This window comes from Fundulus heteroclitus, unplaced genomic scaffold (assembly GCF_011125445.2).
Source record: "Fundulus heteroclitus isolate FHET01 unplaced genomic scaffold, MU-UCD_Fhet_4.1 scaffold_36, whole genome shotgun sequence".
Taxonomy (NCBI): domain Eukaryota; kingdom Metazoa; phylum Chordata; class Actinopteri; order Cyprinodontiformes; family Fundulidae; genus Fundulus; species Fundulus heteroclitus.
Window position 1 is genome coordinate 3,908,318 of NW_023396770.1, and position 13,552 is coordinate 3,921,869.

Here is a 13,552-nt window from a genome sequence, read left to right on the forward strand (position 1 = left end):
AGAACTGAAGACCCACCTTCCCCGAGCACAGAGGCAGGCGTCAGGGGACCCGTAGCCCCGGACTCCCAAAGGGGTCCCTAAAGCAGGTCGCCCAGGAGGGGCCGACACAGGATATCTGCAACCCCCCCCCCCCCCCCCCCAAGGAAAGAGTAGAGACGACCCCGAGGAAATCCCCCAGCCACCGCAATGCCGACACCCTCAAGAGCCGCGGAGACGAGCCCGTGGGCTCCGCCGGCAGCCAGCCCCGCTGGAGTGGTCCCGGCCATGGGCCCTGAGGGCCAGAGGCCCCAGGGGCGCCCCGCCCCCGCGACGAGGGCCCCGGCCGCCCCCCGGATGGATGTTTAAAACTCCTCATTTATAGGACGTGGTTAGTTAATAATTGTCATGTCATACTTGTAGAAATACTTGTAGACCCTTAGAGCAGGGACTCTTTGGCGCTTTCACGAGGGCTCTTAATAAAATTGGCTAATATAGATAAACAATCAATTTTGTTGATGTTTATTTTAGTACATATAAAAGAGGAAATGCATTTCTAGCATTTCTTCACTTTTTTCATGGACTAATGGCATTGAAGACACTAAAAGCACCAGTAAGATTTATTTCAGTCTATTTTCCTGTCAGTAGGTTGGAAACGGCTTTTTTAAAAACATGATTTTCAACAAATATCACCAGAGATAGCAGAAAATATATCCATCCACTTTTTTTTTTTTTTTTTACAAAGTTTAGTATTTTTCCTTATTTTGAAACCTAAAAATAGAAAGTAAAATACAATAATGACTCTTTTTTTGTTTGTACCTGACGGCCGTTATTGTCGCCTTGTCCATGTTCTCTAACAGCTCTATAAAGTGTGTTCTCCTGATTTCAAGTTCCACGCTGCGGTTCACCTGAATAAGCAGCAAAGCGTCCTTTTCTCTCTCAAAGCCAACCTGTCAAACCTTGAAAATCTGCAGTATTTATTGCATAGAAACCCCTCAGAGAGCGTTTGGCATCTCTCATTGTCTGCGTCCAAGGCTGACGCATTCATCACCGGCCTCTGTGGCTCTGCAAGGTTAAAACCTGTTACACACATTCTCCACATGCCGGGACCGGGCGGCTTAATTCCCAGACGCACACCGGACAAATTGCTTCTTAAAAGGGATCCAAACTGGTATTTTTGGTGCACGGTTGAATTTCAGCTTACAGCTGGACGGCACGGCGTGCTAAGAGGGGCCGCAGGTGATGCTTACGCCCCCCCCCCCCCCCCCCCCGGTATCTTAAACGATTGTGCTTTCAGACTACGCGTCTCATCTGCTGGAGGAGCTCCAGGTTCAGGGACTCACTTCATCTTTCTCTGCGGAGCTTTTTAAAGAATTAAGCAACTGCATAGAAGAGAACATTAAAAAACCTCAGAGTGCTTCAGAAACCTTCAGGTACGCTGCTTCATGATGGGGACAATAAATCTTTAGAAGTGGAAGGAACACAGAGGCCAACGGCAGCCGTGGATGTAAAGTCTAACAAAAGTTTGTGCTTTTCTCAGCCGGTCTGATGCGTTTACACCAGAAAGGTCTGTGGTGTGCAGCGACCCGGGGATCCTAGATGGGAAAAACACAATAAATAAATAAATCTCTTCACAGAAAGTCTGAGATTTGGTATTTTCTTGCTTTACGACCCAACATGTCATGATTTCAGGAAGTAGCAGAAGCTGATCTCAGACCGAAGGGCGTATTAATGAAAATGATTTTCAAAAACAAGATATGGGTGTGCATGTTTGGGGATTTTCTGAACAAGGCCACAATTATTCATACAGGCTCAAATGTATACATACACCTCCCATATGATTTGGTAAAAAATGTCTCTTCTAAAGTTACAGGTCAGCCTCTGGCGTAGTCTGACTGACATTTGATTACCTTTCTTGGCATAATTGTTAAAATCCTCAGCTTTACTGTAAAAAGGGATCTAAAAGTAAGAAATAGGTATTTCCTTGATTTGAGCAGATAAATACCACTACCTGCCAATGGAATAGCATTTTTGCACTTAAAATAGGAACAATTGTTCTCCATCATCTTATTTCAAATTATCTTATTTTAGAGGTAAATTTCATTGACAAATAGTCATATTTATTTGCTGAAATTAAGGAAAATTAATCCATTTCAAGTAAATTTACTTACTTTTTGTTCCCTTTTTGCAGTGTTTTACTCATAGTTCAAAATATTTTCAACAGGGGAGATCGAAGCTGTGGGAATTCCATTCCAGAAACTTAATGTTAGTTTGTTTTACTCAGCCTAAAACCAGCTTCAGTGAAAGTTTGGAACCGTTTTCCTGCTGCAACACTTTGTCAAAGTTGCAATCGCCTCACGCTAAACATTCCCTCCTGCAGACAGAAATCTGCCTGCGGCAGCATCTTTCCTTGGGGCTGTTTTGCTGCCAGGTGTGTGGCTGCATTGCACAAAAGAATGTAATAAAGCAGGAGAACTTCCTTAAACTACCCTAAACAAAGGATGCAGAAGTCCATTCCTGTAGAGCTGCTATCCTGTAACCTCTGGATGCTTTCCTGCTCTAACACACCTGGATCAAATGGCTGATCTCCTTTATTAGCATGCAGGTTATGGTATGTCGCTACACATTGGAAGAATGGATGAAAAAACAATCATAACTCTATCCTGTATGTTAGTTATGGTTTCTACCAACTGGTTTCTGCACTAAAAGTCCCAACAGAGCTGCAGGTTTCAGTGAAACAAAGAGCTACAACTCTAACCCAGATTAATAATGGAGGAACAGGTTGAAAAATGATCTGGTTTCCAGGTTAGGAGGTCTGTCGGTGAGGGATGAATCTCCTGGGACTCTATCACATAGCTCTGGGGTACACCTATGAACCATAATGTTTTTTTTACTTTAAATTAGAGGTTTGGTTTCCCTGTAGGAGTTCAGTGTGGAGGACACCAGCTGTAATCTCATTCATATCGAACATTATGAGCATTTTAAGAATTATCTGCATGTTGCTGGTGAAGATTCTCAGTCATCCAGGTCATGATCATTCTAAAAAAAGGTAAAAAACAAAGCAACTGGACTTGTTTTCCGTAGTTGAAGACGTTTCGGTTCCTCTCCAGGAAGCTTTCCCAATTCAAAAAGTCTGGAGTAATGTGGAGTACCAAGCTTTATACTTTACTTTTACTTAAACTTATACTTTAAGTATAAGTAAAAGTACTTACACTTATACTTTACTTTTTACTTTATACTTTTATACTATACTTTGTTTGGGCAGTAGTATAAAGCTTGGTACTCCACATTACTCCAGACTTTTTGACTTTTTGAAAAAGTCCAGTTGCTTTGTTTTTTACTTTTTTTGGAATTATCTGCATGGAGGATTCCAGCAGCAACGGGTGTCTGCACTAAATACGACAAGAGAAGGGGACTGGGTCAGGGTCATGAGAGGTCAGGTTGGATCAGTGATATCCGGTTGGAAAAGTGTCCCCGGAAAGAATCAGAGTTACATGAACATCCTGAGAGTCCCATACGGTCAGGATGTTCCGTATTTCCCTAAACACAAACGTAGCTGAGCAACAGCAGGAGCCGTTTGGCTAAACTTCACCGTTTTCCACCTCGTTCTGGGTTATGTCTGAGTTTTACGCAGACTAAACACGCCGACGTGAACATTAAACCCGACCGGTGGAACATCCGCAGCTCTCAGCTTTCTCTCTGCGCTTGTTGTAGAAAGCTGAAGAAAAATAATCTGTCATTTTCAGATCAGAGGCCCGCTGAGGCTGAAAGGAGCGGATACATTTCTGCTTCATTTCTGCAGCAACCAGTTTGATCTGAGGGGCGCTGAGTTTGCTTTGTTACGTTACAATGAGTGATAAATTAATATGAACTATTAACTAATAATTATGCTTTACTTCATGTGAGATTCTCCATATTTTTTACTTGTTAATTACGTCATCAGTATTAATTGATCAGTAACAGATCAAATGAACTGAGATAAAATCAACCAAATAAGTGACTCCTTTGATAATTACTCATCGTTCTTATTACTGATTATTCAAAAATTCATTATTTGTTCATTTAATTTGCTCTTGTTTCATATTTAACAGCCTATTAATGAATTATTAGCTGCTGTGAGCGCCGGGTTTCAAAAGCATCTGGGCTAAAGTGGCTTAAATGTTCCCGCTACATTTTACCAGCATAATGACCAATAAGATGCTGAAATAATTATCTAATAACTAATAATAAAAAATATTAAATTAACTGTGTTCAGGATTAAATCAGCAGCTAATGTTAACTAGCAGGTGGATCCTGATTTATTTGGCATTTTGACATCCGTAAAGTTGAAATAAACTATTTTTTTTACTCTTTATATGAAATGATTGTGACAACAGTATTTGTTCTGACAAAGTCTGTGCATTTTTAGTATAGATATAATAAAAACAGGAATGTTTCTGAAAACACATTTCTGGGCAGTAATGTGTCAGCCAACCATTATTTTGTTAATAAAATGATTTAACGTAATGACAGAACAACGATGATGGGCAACTGGGCAGGTGGCCAGTGCAGCCGTTGCCCCAAAAAGCCAACGTTGCATTAACCTGGTTAAAAATCAGAAATATAAGCAATCAGACGCTGCAGAGACTGGGAAAATCCTGGTTGCCATAATTACACTTTTAAAGAGAGTGGAAAGAAGGGAAGGCCGCTGGGCGAGGCGTCGTCTAACAGGCGGACAGAAACAGACGGTAAGAACAGAGAGGAGCAGCTTGATGAGCAGAACCTGATGAAGACGTTGATCTGCTGGTAAAACTGCTTCCTCGGCGTTTTTTGGTGCTGCTGGAGTCTTCAGCTCCAGTTTCTCATAACGGAACATAAAGTTTCCCAGTTCATTTTTATAGGTGTTTATAGGTTTGCAGTGGGAAACGGATCAGTGCCTACTGCCTAGGTCATAGCGGTCCATTCCTGCTACACGGGGTTTTCTAACGCTGTGGGGGGGCGTAGTGAAAATAAAAAGTGTTTCTGTTCTGAGAAATGTAGAAAATTTTGTAATATTCTGAGTTTGGTTCTGGTTTATGTTGTTAGTTTTAGTTTTCCTCCTGTCTTTGATTATCTGGCTGTTTCCAGTTCTGTCTTGTCTGGATCCTCGTTTAGTTGGTGTACTCTTTTGGTTTACCTTGTTATTGTCATCACTTTTAGTCTCAGCCTGTTCTTCTGTCTTCAGGTTGTACTTCAGGGTTGTTTTGGTTTTTATCAGTTCTGGTGTTGCCTCTTTTCCTGTTAGCCTTTTAGTCTCATCCCTCCTTGATTATTCCCCCCTGGTTTTGTTTAATTAGTCCCTCCCTCTTCACCTGTCTGCACGCCTATTTACACCTCCCTCAGTTCTCTGCACCTGGCCAGAATGTCTCTACTCATTCCCTACACACATGCGATCGGTAAGAGCTCCTCCTCTGCTAATTTTTGATGCCCTGTCTGTTTTTTGCTGCCTTTCTGTTCTGAGCCTGCCTGATCCCGTTTGGTTGTGTTGGTTTCTGGAATCCAGCACCTGTTAACCCCGGATTGTGTTCCTGTTTTTCCCCCCAAGTCTGTTAATAAACCTTTTTGTTTGAGAGCAGCTCCGAGTCTGGTTGAATATCTAAACCAACCATAACAGATTTCTTTAGGTTTACCTTTTAATCCCAGACTTCACACGCCTGACTTATTTCCACTGTAAACTCTGTAAACCTTTCTGACGTTTTTCTGGCTATTTTCACCTTTTTTTGGGTTGCTAAAGGCTTCAAAGTTACACTTTCCTAGACGGGTTTAAATTCTTTGCTTTGATTTCCATCTCAGACGTTAAACATTTCTCTCTCTGCTCCTCAGCAGAGCTTCAGACGCACCGCAGGACTTCCATGAAACTGATTTTATGTGATGGAGCAGTTTAAGATTTTAAATCCCAATTATTGATTTGGTTTAAGACTTGGTTGGACTTCCGTTTAAAATGCGGCCTGACTTGTGGAGCCTCCCTGCTGCAGAGCGCTAACAGATGGCCGGCAGTCAGTGGTCTGAATTAATCCGGCTCCGCGCGGCCGTGCCGCTAAATCACGGCTGTGCTTCGTCTCTCAGGAATTTAAAAGGCACAAAGAATGATTAAGATGACAAATATGCAATAGCTTCCTCTCTTTGTCTTTTTTGCAGCCTCAGCCATATTGTCGTTTTTCATTACCTCCTGCGCCGCTGGGAGAAAAATTACACATTTGTGTGATGAGTTGTGTTTGCATCCAGAAAACAAGATGAGCTTCTTTGGTGATTGTTTTGAGCTTTCTGTCAGTCGGGACTGAGACAGTGGCAGGGTTTCGTTTCTCCACGCTGCAAAAACGGAACTAAAAATAAGTAAAATTTTCTTAAAACTAGTGTATCTGTCCTGTATCTGCCTATGGAATAAGATTTTTGCACTTAAAATAGGAACAACTCATCTCCATCATCTTATTTCAAGTGCAGGATGTCTAATTATTTTATTTTAAGGGTCAAAATACTCATTCCATTGGCAGATAATATAATTTACCTGCTAAAATCAAGGACAAAAACCCAAAAAATAAGAACATTTGACTTATTTTAAGGTCTGTTTTTGCAGTGCAGAAAAGAGCCCAAACTTCTGAGCACACTGCAGAATAACGGCTTTCACTGCAAAAACAAAACTAAACATAAGTCAAATATTGTTGAAATTAATGTATTTGTCCTTGATTTGAGCAGATAAATAAGATGGTTTGCCAATGGAATGAGATTTTTTGCACTTAAAATAGGAACAACTCATCTCTATCATGTTATTTCAGGTGCAGTATGTCTAATTATTTTAGTTTAGGGGTCAAAATACTCACTCCATTGGCAAATAATCTTATTTAGCTGCTCAAATCAAGGATAAATGCACTAATTCCAAAGCAATTTGACTTTTTTTTTAGCTCCGTTTTTGCAGTGATTGGAGACGGGCCGTCGTTAAGTCACTCTGCAGCACAGGCGGAAAACAACGAAGCAACAGAGAGCTGCTTGTTTTTCTCGTCACGGCTGCAGGTAGAAGCTGATCGGCGCTGCGGACTGCAGGAGCCGACCTGAAGCGTAGCCTGCAGACCTGCTGCCAGCTGCCTTCTTATCTAAATGTTTGCGTGGCGGAGTCGGAGTTTCATGGAGATATTCTAATATGGGAGAAGTCTTTAAGAAGTGCTGGCTAAGGAGAAGGCTTTTCACGCTCAGAGGAATCTAAGAGCCACAGAGTGAAGGAGAGGCAGATCTGAACGATGCTCTGCTCCCCTAAAAATGTCAGGCCTCAGGGGATTTATGCTACGCTTAATGTTTTCTGCTTCTTGCAACAGTGTAGGTTTTCCTTTTCCATGGGCTGGATCCCAGCCAGCCAGCCTCATCTCACTCCCACGCTTTGCAGTGGAAATAGGCATGATGAACTTTGCACTAAGTGATTTTCCACCCCGCGGTACGTATTTAGCAAAAGGAATGTATTATTTACAGAATTAGAACTTCACTGTTCAATCTATGTGTGCAAATATTCTCTGGCATCTCAAAAATTGGCCTCTGCCAAACCTGAATTCATGCAAACTCCACAGAGACTGTCCTCATATTGGGCTTCAGACTGTACGGTCCAGTTTCCATTAATCTGCTTCTTAACTGAGTAAAGGTCTTTTAAACTGCACGGCTTGGGTCGGATGTTTTGGGGTTCCTTCCAAGAGCGTGTCTTTTGACCCATTTCTTAATTTGCATACGGCAATCTGGCATTTTATGCTGATTTTGGAACAATGGCTTCTTCCTCTTGGCTTGGCCTTTAGCCTGCGATGGTGCACGGCTCATTTTACTGTGAATAATCCCACTTATAGCAGCTTCAGTTAAGATTCTTCTGTCTTTTTCTTTTATTCTGTATCTGATTGACACATTTCAGGCCAAAGCATGCTCCCCCTGCAGAGCACAGAGCCTGCCTCCTTCCTGAAGGTTAAGATGTCCGGACGTACCGTACCTTTGCTGCTCGTGCTTCCGATGTTTGAGCTTCTGGAGATTTTATCTAACTATGAACCTGACCTGTGGAGCTTTCTGACATCTGATTTATTCAATGTTACACAGGTTTGCCTCAATATTACTCCAAGATTGTGAATTCCCAAAAGTTTGCAAAGCCACAACTTCGCCTCAGGCTTTCCCAAATTATTTAAACGCATATTAATCCTAGTTCTTGTAAACTATTCATTCAACCTTCATAATTCAGGCATTTAGCAAAAATAAATCATTTTGGTGATCCATAGCTGACCCAAAGCAAGAAAAGTTGGGGCTCATTTAATGTCTGACTGTATTTAAAAAAGGTTTATTTTCTTTTCTGTGTATAAATATCTGGTGTCAACTAGTTTCTATTTGCATTATTAAACCATCATAGAATCAGAACAAGCTGTAGTGAACACGTACATATCTGACCTTTAACGGTTTTACCAAATCCTTTAAAAAGACTTCAGATCTGGACCTTTTATTCCCAGAATCTTCAAGATTTTCTGTGTCTTTTTTTTTTTTTTTTGGATGCGTGTAAGTAGATGTAAATGTGTCGTTTAAATATCAAAACTGCTATTTTCCAATATTACAAATTCAAGACGTTTCTGAAGGGGTTCATAAATAGTCCTACCTTGAAATAACTATCGGCTTGGACTCTTAGATGCACCGGCCTTTTTGATTTGATAGAATATGAAGTCTCCTGTCCCAGAAGCTTTGGCCGTCTGAGAGCTGCAGAGCTCTCAGACTCACGCTCAGACATTTAAACAAGACAGATGCAGAAAGCGCTGTCCAAACAGCCGCATCCAGGACGGATCCCACTGTGACCATTCTGTTCATAAAATGTCTCGGGTTGCATCATACCCTGCAACCCTGATCAAGCCTTGTGTGAATTCCTGCAAAACTGTTTTCCCTCCATTCAACTGGGAGGAGAAACTCGAGGCTCCTCAGTTCAGCTCTGACTGACTGGATCTGTCCGTCTCTCACGACGCCTGCTGCTGATGATGGCTGGATGGTAGGCGAGGTCAGTTCTGACCCTGGGAAGCATCCCAAAGATAAAAACAAGTGTGTTTCTTTGGAGAAAGACCAAAATACGGACAGGCAGGTAGAAGTGGCTTGTTGAGTTAGAGTTTTTTTTTATATATAAAAAGAAAACTTGTAGCTTGGCAAAGAATACGGCGGACGTGGAAGTGAACAGGGCTGGTATGTTAAACAGTTGTTGACCTTTGCAGACGTAGCATAGCAGCGATATAATCCAGCAAGGAGCAAATGAGAAATGGGAGTTTAGGTAGCAGGGGAGACAGGTGGGAAACATTCAATTAAATTCCCTTTTTATTTATATAGCTCCTAATTCACACCACATCATCTCAAGGCTCTTTCCACAGTCAGACTCCATCAGATCCTCCAGGTTGGTGAGAAAGTTTCCTCTTTAAGGAAACCCAGCAGGTTGCATCAAGTCTCTCCAAGCAGCATTCACTCCTCCTGAAAGAGCGTAGAGCCACAGTGGACAGTCGTCTGCATTGTTGATGGCTTTGCAGCAATCCCTCATACTGAGCATGCATGAAGCGACAGTGGAGAGGAAAACTCCCCTTTAACAGGGAGGAGAACCTCCAGCAGAACCAGAACCAGGCTCAGTGTGAACGCTCATCTGCCTCCACCCACTGGGGCTTAGAGAAGACAGAGCAGAGACACAGAAAGCTCAGAAGCTCACATTGACCCAGGAGTACTTTCTATGGTAGAGAAGACAGAGCAGAGACACAGAAAGCTCAGAAGCACACATTGACCCAGGAGTACTTTCTATGTTAGATGGTAATAGCGGATAAAAAAAACTCAGTTTCACTGAAGATTTGGTTGTATGTGTAGAAAAGGAACATAACCTCAAAGTCGTCCATCTTCATTATGCACCCTTTGGCACAATCTATTGCCTCATCATCATGTTTTTTTCAGATTCAAGCTTTTCAGAAACCTGTAGCAGGGTATCATAATTATTTGCCGCAGTTCTCACAATGCAAGATGGAAAATTCCACCTAGCAGGATTATTTCTGGGCAGTTTTAACATCCTACAGACTCAAGAAATGACCTTCTCTTTGTAGACTTTGAAAGAAAAGTGGCAAACCCAGTAAGAGTTGCAAATGAATACTCTTGACTGAAGCAAGCATTTATGATACAACACCAGGTTCAGCCCAGCTTCTTGGTCTTCAAGGTCTATATTGACTATTGCCAAAAATAAAAAGACAGCTGCCTTTAATCCTACTGGCCAGTTATTTTAATTTATGGTGAACAGAGTTTGAATGTTTAGGAGCTAACTTGTTGTTGCCTATAAATACTGGATCCTAGCAGTCCTTTGTGATGTGGTTATGCACACATAAAAAGATGTAACGTCTGTGTTTCCATGTATTATGCAGCCGATTTCAGAGTATTACGCTGTTTCTGGCTCTAACCCTTATAAGGCCAGACTCGGGAATAGTGAATAACGAGCGTCGTTAATTAAGATGGATTTTCTTTATTAATAAACGCAGTTAGATGAGCTCCAACATTTAAGGGTCAGCTGACGTGATTTCCATTAGTCTGCGTGTTCTAGGAAAGCACATCAGCCCCCATCATGACCACCATCAGTCAGTGGACTGGAAACGCTGGAAAGATTTATGGCCAAATTAGAACTCTGATGTTGACAAATGTGTTTGGGCTAAATAGGCCAAATTATTTTGCATACTCCTGCGTCGTGACCCCGTTAGACTGGTTCTCTGCACCGCGTGATGCACGTCCCTGTTTTCTGTAAATGAAAGCAGTGAGCATCGTTTTTTCCCCCCTAAACAACTTAATAATATCTCACGCTCAGATGTCCCCGGCAGTTTTGCCGCCCTGAAGGATCCTGAAGGATCTCCCCTGCTACCTTGGTTCTGGTAGAGAGGTCAGAGTAGATGTTCTCTGCAGGGTCTTATGGTTACAGACCCAGCCAATCACAGCCTGGACCGGGAAGCAGTCAGAGGCTCATTCATTTAATTTTTTTTCCCCTCAGTGTCCTGTCTAGCTCATTCATTTCCACGTCTAACCACACATCTCTGTTCTGAGGAGTTCTGCCGCTGCTGACAGATTTTCTTCTCCTACCCGTTTTATGGAAAACCGTGAAAGGGGCATTTGTAATGGTTTTCTTTCAGCAATCGCTTTCTTCTCACCACTTTCTCATTAAGAACACATTTATCCTGAACTCAACGACTGAGCGAGTGTCTATGACTTGGTAGCTTTGCATTTCCAACACTGATCAAATACTCGGACGTTTGTGGAACGTTTCATCTCCATCAATTCTTGTTCTCTCTAATTGTGACTCTACAGGTCATCATAAGCTCTGGTCTTTAATAAACTACTGTTTTTTTCCCCCAGTGGAGAATGACGGCTGTAATGCTCATAAGTAAGGAGGGTTTTAAGCAAGAAAAATTTATCATTTGAATTTGTTTTGTAAGAAGAGAAGCAAATGGCTTGGCAGCATGATTCAAAGTCTAAATTGTTTGCTGAGGCTTAGTTTACAAGGCAAGTTTCTTTATGAAGCACTTTTCAGTAATGATATTATTCAAAGTGCTGAACATGAACAGAGGAAAGAAAAGCATCACAGAGACAGAGGACATTCCAGAGGAGCAGTAGCAGGAGGTCTGATACAGAATAATACAATTTGGACTCAAACTTCAACATTAACATTTAAAGGAACTCTAAACAAACAGGTTTTAATCTTAAATTAAAGGAACTCAGGTTTTTAGTCTGTGATGTATTTAGGTGCTAATTCAGGGATTTATAGACTAACAGAAGGATTTTAAAGTCTATTCTCTGAGATCCAGGGAGCCAGTGGAAGGACTTCAGAACCAGGTTCATGTTCTCTACGTTCTTAGTCTTAGTGGGGACTTCAGAACCGGGTCCATGTTCTCTACGTTCTTAGTCTTAGTGGAAGGACTTCAGAACCGGGTCCATGTTCTCTATGTTCTTAGTCTTAGTGGAAGGACTTCAGACGCGGGTCCATGTTCTCTACGTTCTTAGTCTTAGTGAGGACTTCAGAACCGGGTCCATGTTCTCTACGTTCTTAGTCTTAGTGGAAGGACTTCAGAACCGGGTCCATGTTCTCTACGTTCTTAGTCTTAGTGAGGACTTCAGAACCGGGTCCATGTTCTCTACGTTCTTAGTCTTAGTGGAAGGACTTCAGAACCGGGTCCATGTTCTCTACGTTCTTAGTCTTAGTGAGGACTTCAGAACCGGGTTCATGTTCTCTACGTTCTTAGTCTTAGTGGAAGGACTTCAGAACCGGGTCCATGTTCTCTACGTTCTTAGTCTTAGTGAGGACTTCAGAACCGGGTCCATGTTCTCTACGTTCTTAGTCTTAGTGAGGACTTCAGAACCGGGTCCATGTTCTCTACGTTCTTAGTCTTAGTGAGGACTTCAGAACCGGGTCCATGTTCTCTACGTTCTTAGTCTTAGTGAGGACTTCAGAACCGGGTCCATGTTCTCTACGTTCTTAGTCTTAGTGAGGACTTCAGAACCGGGTTCATGTTCTCTACGTTCTTAGTCTTAGTGGAAGGACTTCAGAACCGGGTCCATGTTCTCTACGTTCTTAGTCTTAGTGAGGACTTCAGAACCGGGTCCATGTTCTCTACGTTCTTAGTCTTTATTACTTTGTAATTGTCTTCAGATGGAGGTTCAGGTCTGAGTCCATCACTACTCCCAGGTTTCAGGCCTGATCAGTGGTTCCTAGCTGAAGCAGCTGAAGCTGTGAGATAACTGTTGATCTCTCCTCTATTGGTCCAGAAATTATTATTTCAGTTTTGTTTTTATTCAATTGCAGAAAACTTGAATGGGTTTCTGTGCCTGTAAATTTGTTCATGCATCTCTGCAGGATGATAGACCATTGTCTATTTCTATTCAGTCTATGCTCAGAAAAAAATCAGGTTATTAAAGAACTTCAGCAATGATAAAAAGTTAGTTTATGTGTGCAGGACATCGATGACATCGTTTAGATTTGGTTAAAGTTGAGTCAGATTCACAGTTTCTGGTGCTTTTTCCTCCTCTTTCCTCTGTAATTCTGCAGAGACGTCGCTGACATGTTCCTCTTATCCGAGGCGAAGGAGTCTCTGGTCACAGTCTCTGTTCTTCCTCCTGTTCTCCCTAACATTCTCTCTCCGCCCCGCAGGTACAAGGCCATCGTGAACCCGATGGACATTCAGACGTCCAGCGCCGTCTTCTGGACGTGTCTGAAGGCCGTTTCCATCTGGCTGCTCTCTGTCCTGCTGGCCGTCCCTGAAGCCATTTTCTCCCAAGTTGTTTCCATGCAGGTAAATAAAAATGCATTTATCGTTCTGGGTTTCTTTTCTACAATATAGTTTAATGCTGCTCGTCTTACCACTATTTAGACAGTTTCTTCATGCTAGAAGACACATTCTCCAAATCTAGATTAATCTATATGAGTCTCAGCTTTAGAGGAGGAGTTTAGGTGTCTTGAAGACTTGTTTAAACGTAAAATAGTCTGGACTAGGAGCTGCAGTTGTCTGATCCAGACGGATATCATGAAAAAGAAAGGAAGATGAGCTCTAGATTTAACCAACCTTGT

At 42.0% G+C, this 13,552-nt stretch overlaps 1 protein-coding gene across 1 annotated transcript in view; it reads left to right on the forward strand.

Moving 5' to 3' along the window:
• The window catches only part of nmbr (neuromedin B receptor), a 75,957-nt gene that overhangs the window by 28,552 nt on the left and 33,853 nt on the right, over window positions 1-13,552 (forward strand). The window contains exon 2 of the mRNA XM_012856073.3: window positions 13,136-13,277. Within this exon, the coding sequence (XP_012711527.1) occupies window positions 13,136-13,277 (142 nt within the window). The remainder of the gene's footprint in view (window positions 1-13,135; window positions 13,278-13,552) is intronic.